The following is a 6,000-nucleotide window of genomic DNA, read 5'->3' as shown; positions in this document are numbered from 1 at the left end:
GCCTCCAGCTCCCAGCATGCAAAGGGGCGGCTCCGCGGGCCTTCCGGGAAACGGCGGTGGGCGGGCAGCCTCCCCACCGCGATGCCTTCTGGGAGGTGTAGTTTCTCTCAGGAGGAACTGCTTCGCGCCTTGACGGTTGAGATGCGCCCAGCGTGTCCCTTCTCCGACTCCAGGAGCCGGCGAGGGAGGAAGAGCTGCTCGCTGGCTCTGATGGAGCGGGTCTGGGCTGCCTCCCCTGTCCCGTAATTGGGGCTAGGGGTGAGGACCGGGATGCGGGTTGCGGAGGGAGAGGGGGACGGCGAGGGACCCCTTCCCCTCCTGCCTGGATCCATGTACTTCTGCGGGTTAGGCCATTTCTCGCCACTTTCTCCGTATCCTTACAACTTCATCGAGTGCTTTCTGGATTCTTAGTCTTATTTTGTAGTTGTTAATATGTATTTATTGTTTGAAGCTTTTTTTTTCCTTTGCAGCTACTAGGGCTGGAAAAAAAACCCTTGTGAGGCTTAGGTTGTAGCACTGATACTGTCCACAAAGAGTAGAGAGCAGGCAGAGGTTTTTAACATTCAAATTTGGTAACACTTGCAAAATTTAGAGGGGTAGACTGAGGGTGGATTCTCTTATCACAAACTAACATTTTTCTTATTTTTTGCTTGTTGGTATGGAGTGAAGTGTTCAGAACAAGCTTCTGCTGTTCCTTTTCATGTTTTAAGCCAACTGTTCAATAAATACATCTGAATAAACTTATGCTAAATGAGCACGCTCTTTAATTTGGTTCACGCAGTGCTGAAAGTTAATATTTTCTTTGTGTAGCTTTGAAAGCAGATAAGACGCTGTGGAAAGTAGAATGTCAGAAGATATTGAAGGAATTGAAAAAGAAATAGCAATTGAATTAAGCAGAATCAGTGTTTCTTCCTTTGAAGCAGATGATCCTGACACAGAGGTATCAGATGAAACTTTGAGTGACAGTGAGACAGTAAGTATTCAATGGGCTAAAACTGCTTCTGTTTCTGCTTGAAAGTAGTACGGGCATTGGAAAGCCTATCTGATGAATGAACTTTTTCCTGACATACCTAACCTGAGGATTTCTTCTGAAAGTCTCAGTAGTATTGCTTCATGAAAAATGTAACCTCCAATGGTGACAAGACAATAAAAGAGATGAATATCAGCATTCTGCTTAAGTGAAAAAAATCAGATATCCTAGATAATGATTTGTTTTAGAATTCTCTGAAGCTGGAAGATTTTATTAAAGCTAATGAGGTAGATTGCATCTGGATGAATAAGCCAATGATTCTTCATTTAAATCCATATTTAAATATCACAAGAGACTGTCTTATGTTTGAAGACTTCCTGATATTAATTTCATATAAATTGGTGCTTCAAGTCCTCTTTTTTTGGATGACTTCTTATCTTGGGGAAAGATTTTCCTCTGAAGTCCAATCAGTTATTTGGGTCCTTTTCAGTTATTTTAATCTTTCAGACTTGTAGGAAAAAGTATTGGTCTATAGGATATTAGGGTAGAAGATATAGGTTATATGTGACCATAAATCATATGATTTATATGACATAAAGCTAGGCAAATGTATCAGTGATAATTATTTATGCACTCACATGCTGAATGCCGGCAATGTTTACTGCAATTTACACATCTGAGAGAAGGCACTCCATTTTCCCAAATGCTTGCAGTAAAAGATAGTCTTTTGAATAGAAAATATCTGTGTAGTAAAGAAACTTGAAGCATCTGATTTACATGCATACTTTAAACATTAGTAAATTTAAAAGTAATTTGTTTTTTAAAGAGTCTGAACATTTTTAAGAAAAAGATCCTGCATCACAGGTATTCATTAATTTTTTGTCTTAACCTTTTTATTAATTTCTTGGTCCAACAGAATTATAAAGAAAATGTTAATGGAAACATGTTTCTGGAGATAGTGGAAGATAAGTTACTAAAATGTGTTCCAATCAAAATTTAATTAGACTGTAATTAAAAATGAGAATTATTAATTGTTCAGTGGGTGATAAGACAATGGGAAGAGTGTAGGAATTAGCAACAATTTTGGTAGCAATTGCTACTAAATCTCCATCAGTGCTTTATAGGTGAAGCCAAAATGAGTCTTTATTCTTGCATGTCAAGTATTTACCTCTGGTTGTGGCTGTGAGATGAAAATGTAGAATTTATGTCAAACGTCGTGTTTTTCTAGATTTCAGATGACTTGCCAGAATCAGTTCTCTCCTATTTAAATTTTATAAAGAGCAGAAATCAAGATGCTGAAAAGCTTATACTGCAAGACTTAGAAGATGAAGAAACTACAAGTAAGCAGGGGTCACAGTTAAAATATTTATGCACCTCATATTGCCAGTGGAAGTTAGACTAACAATCTTCAGTGAAACAATGCAAACTTTTCAGTAGAGCAAGCAGCGAAACCTATTGCACCAGCTTCTGAATGCATGCTGAAAATCTCTAGGAATAAAACCATGCAATGCTGTCTTCTAGGATTAACATCTGAGTATGAATTTAATTTTTCTAAAAATTCATCTGATGCTAAACCATAGATCAATGCAGGATCATTCTCTGAAACAGGACCTGGGCCAGACTCTTCATGGGAATCTAAAGTGAAGTCATTACGAGCTGAAGTTAAGACTTCAGATACGATTGAATCCCATAGGATATGTTTAAAGTCTGTCTTTAGAGATATCCAAGCTGGCATTAAATGAAATTACCTTGTAATTGGGAACAATATTGCTGTGTCAGCTGTGTGACTGAAGCCAAACTCATAGTTTGTATGCCAGAAAGCTGGCATTGTTCCGTTCCAGTTTTTCACATCATCTTGGGTTTCACACTCATTTAGCATAACGGTCTTTGTGAACAAAAGTTCAATATTGTCTATACATTTTGATATTTGAGGAAGGTTTCTTTTTATCCTTTTTTTGTAATGGACACTTACTCTTTGTTATTATTTTTGTAGTTCTTTGTCAGTTTTTGACCTATCTGATACAAGCTCTACTGTATTTTTCTACACAGAAAATGTTCTGCTGTGTTCTATGCTGTGGAATTCTCTTTCATATTTCTATGACTGGATTCTTACAACATCATATTGTGTGTTCCAGTTACACATATTTGCTGCTTTTAATGTAGTTAAATGACTCCCATATATATTTGAGTAAAATTGGGGGAGGGGGGTGTTAAGAGTTTTAAAGGGGAAAAAATGCTTTATTTTAGTTTAAAGAAATATAGTAGCTAAGCAGTATAGAGCAGAACTGAGTACTGGTAAGGGATTTTCTCTCTGTGTACTAAATATTTATTTCTTCTTTAGGTAACATTTATGGAGTAGTTTCTTGCCATGCTTCAGATTACTTGGCAGAATTGGCTTCTGATTATAATGAAGATCCAGAACTATTTAAAAAAAGGGTATTCTCTATTTAAACAATATTTATAGTGAATAAAATTCTATTAAGTAATGTGGATAACTTACACTTGCTTTGTTGGCCTCCTAAGGAGACCTATAGATGTGTTCAGTTTTGTTTCTGTCAGATTATCCATAAGGTATTAAGATGAGTTTGTTTATGCTGTTCTTTAGAACTGGGACATCAGCTGTAATACACCGTGTCAATAAGTTTTAAAATTTGGAATAAATTCTCTGTATCAGTAGTTGAGATGCTGAGCACAAAAATCAACAAAATTAAACAAAACTGAATAATCCTATATTGTTAATTATTTGCAGAATATTATCTCAATAGTCTGATAACACTTTTAAGCTTCTCTATGTTATTCTTTTTACGATGATCAGGAGGATGTGCTACTGTTAATCTTGCTCCTAATGTATTCCATTATTTTATAGAAAATGTAAACATAATAATGTCTGTAACTTTCAAAAGACAAATCAAGAGTTATGAACCTGGGTTCTTTTATATTTTCATAGGATTTGACTGAATTTGCTGAAGCTCTTAGAAAAACATAAACCTGTATTTAATTTAATCACTTTTAATTTGTCGCCTGGCTTTCATTAGTGAGCACTTTTGCAAACATGATTTTTTGTTCTCAGAAGACCATTGTTTAGAACTGCACAATTACTTTATGTGACTTCAGCTGCATTACAAATATATGCCCCACGCATGTGATGAGCAGATGATAAATGAGCAGGAATAGATTACTTCTTGTCAATAAAGAACAATGAAAGAAATATGCCCATAGCATTATTTTCAAATAGACTTCTTAAAAATTTACGCTGTAACTAGTTCTTCCCCTATGTGCATAACAGTATTAATGCATAAATATAGTGCTTAGTTCCACAGAAAGTAAAACAAATCCCAAATGCAAAACATTTGTTTTTCCAAGTAAGAATGTAAAATATATTAAAAAAACACATAGAAATATTATGTATTTTGGGAAATACGACAATATTTATTACTCTAGAAAACAATATTTTGACTGATACGTTTGCATTATTCAATGTCTAAGGATTCCAGTCAGTAGTAAGTTTTGTATTATCGTACTTGTCATATGATGAAAAGCTTATCCCTGTTCTGGAAGATTTTTATAATGTTCTGCTTTTAAATTTTGTTTCTTGTTTCTTAATGACAATATTAAACTATATTAGGTACTATTTGAAATTGAAAATGAAGACTTGAAGATTGCTACAACACCTAGTTATAATAGTCAGTCCACCAGTGATGCACTGGTCACTGACGACCATTTTGTTACAGGTAAGCAAACACATTAGTCGTTTGGTTGAGTTGATCTTCAGCGTCATATCACTATTTCCTGCTTTTCTGTTTTCATGAATATCATAACATTCTTTGTAAAGAATTACACGTTTCAGTATGCAATAGATTTTGATACTTCATGAATTGGACATGAGCAAATGCCTGTGCTTTTATCTCATTTCAGGATTACAAAATTATCCTAGTCTTTAATGTCTTGATAGAAATTTGTTTCAAAAAATAGTACCCAAAAATTATTTAAATAATTATGAACACAAATGAAAGCCAGATTGGAGGCACTAAGCAGGTTGTGCTTTGGCCACAACTTCTTTTATTTTTTTATAGTCACATTGGCTGGGAATATTTGCCTTCACCATGTTTTGGGGTGGAGCGCATCAGTTATAAAACCCCTGCTGATAGCCACAGAAGACTGAAGCCAAAGTGTAGTCCTGAAATATATGTTCGTAGAATAAGCGTAATTGTAGCAGAGTCAGTAAGTGTGCATCATTATAATAAGACATCTCTGATAGAAAAGACTTGCATTGTTGTTCTGATTTCCTTGGGGATATATATTGCTGGCTCTATCGGCACAGAATCCTTTTCTTGTCAATACTTTAAGACTGTTTAATGTTCCCCAGTGCTTATCAGGAAATTAAATAAAAGGTTTGCTTGGTTGATTACAAATTCATAGCTGATGTTGAAATGAGCATAAGCCTTACTCATCGTGAAGTAGAAGAAAAGTGTAGACAAGAATTTGAGCAGTGGGAGAAAAGACAAAAGGAGCTTGAAGATGAGAAGAGGAAAAAGTGGAAAGCTGAGAGGGAAGCACAGGAAAAACAGAATGAAGAGGAACACGCAAGAAGGGTGCAGCAGCTGGAGGAATTTGAGGCTGAAAGAATAAAGTTAGAGCTTCTTCATAAGGTAATTAATGATACTGAAGCCAATCTGTTCCCATCTAGACTATCTGAATTCAAGATCTAATGTGAAAAAAGATAGTACTATCCCAAACTGTATGACTGTCCTAAACTCTGTCTACTTGTGATACCAAAGTGAGATGTAAGACATATTTAAGTATGATCCACTGGGTTTTATGCGTTTACTGCTTTGATCAACAGTGAATGAATTTGCTATGCTAAATGTTAAATTATTCTTTAGGCTTTGCCCTTACTAAGTTTTTATAGTATGACACCAGCCAAAGTACCGGAAATGAGAGTTGTGCTAAATTACTCACAAATCAAAAATGGTCACTCTGCCTTAATAGAAAATACTTACTTACTTTAGATCTCCCACCCCAATTTTACA

General features: G+C 35.5%; 1 protein-coding gene across 1 annotated transcript in view; it reads left to right on the top strand.

The window, feature by feature from the left end:
• The first annotated feature begins 808 nt into the window (after positions 1-808).
• LRRIQ1 (leucine-rich repeats and IQ motif containing 1) overlaps positions 809-6,000 on the top strand; it is a 116,623-nt gene continuing 111,431 nt past the window's right edge. Inside the window, exons 1-5 of the mRNA XM_009325353.1 lie at positions 809-973; positions 2,199-2,310; positions 3,312-3,406; positions 4,596-4,701; positions 5,390-5,619. Of these exons, the coding sequence (XP_009323628.1) occupies positions 845-973; positions 2,199-2,310; positions 3,312-3,406; positions 4,596-4,701; positions 5,390-5,619 (672 nt within the window). The 5' untranslated portion in view covers positions 809-844. The remainder of the gene's footprint in view (positions 974-2,198; positions 2,311-3,311; positions 3,407-4,595; positions 4,702-5,389; positions 5,620-6,000) is intronic.

The sequence above is a fragment of the Pygoscelis adeliae genome, unplaced genomic scaffold, assembly GCF_000699105.1.
Source record: "Pygoscelis adeliae isolate BGI_AS28 unplaced genomic scaffold, ASM69910v1 Scaffold196, whole genome shotgun sequence".
In the NCBI taxonomy this organism is placed as follows: Eukaryota; Metazoa; Chordata; class Aves; order Sphenisciformes; family Spheniscidae; genus Pygoscelis; species Pygoscelis adeliae.
The sequence above is the reverse complement of the archived record's forward strand: the minus strand, read 5'-3'. Positions and strand labels throughout refer to the sequence as shown.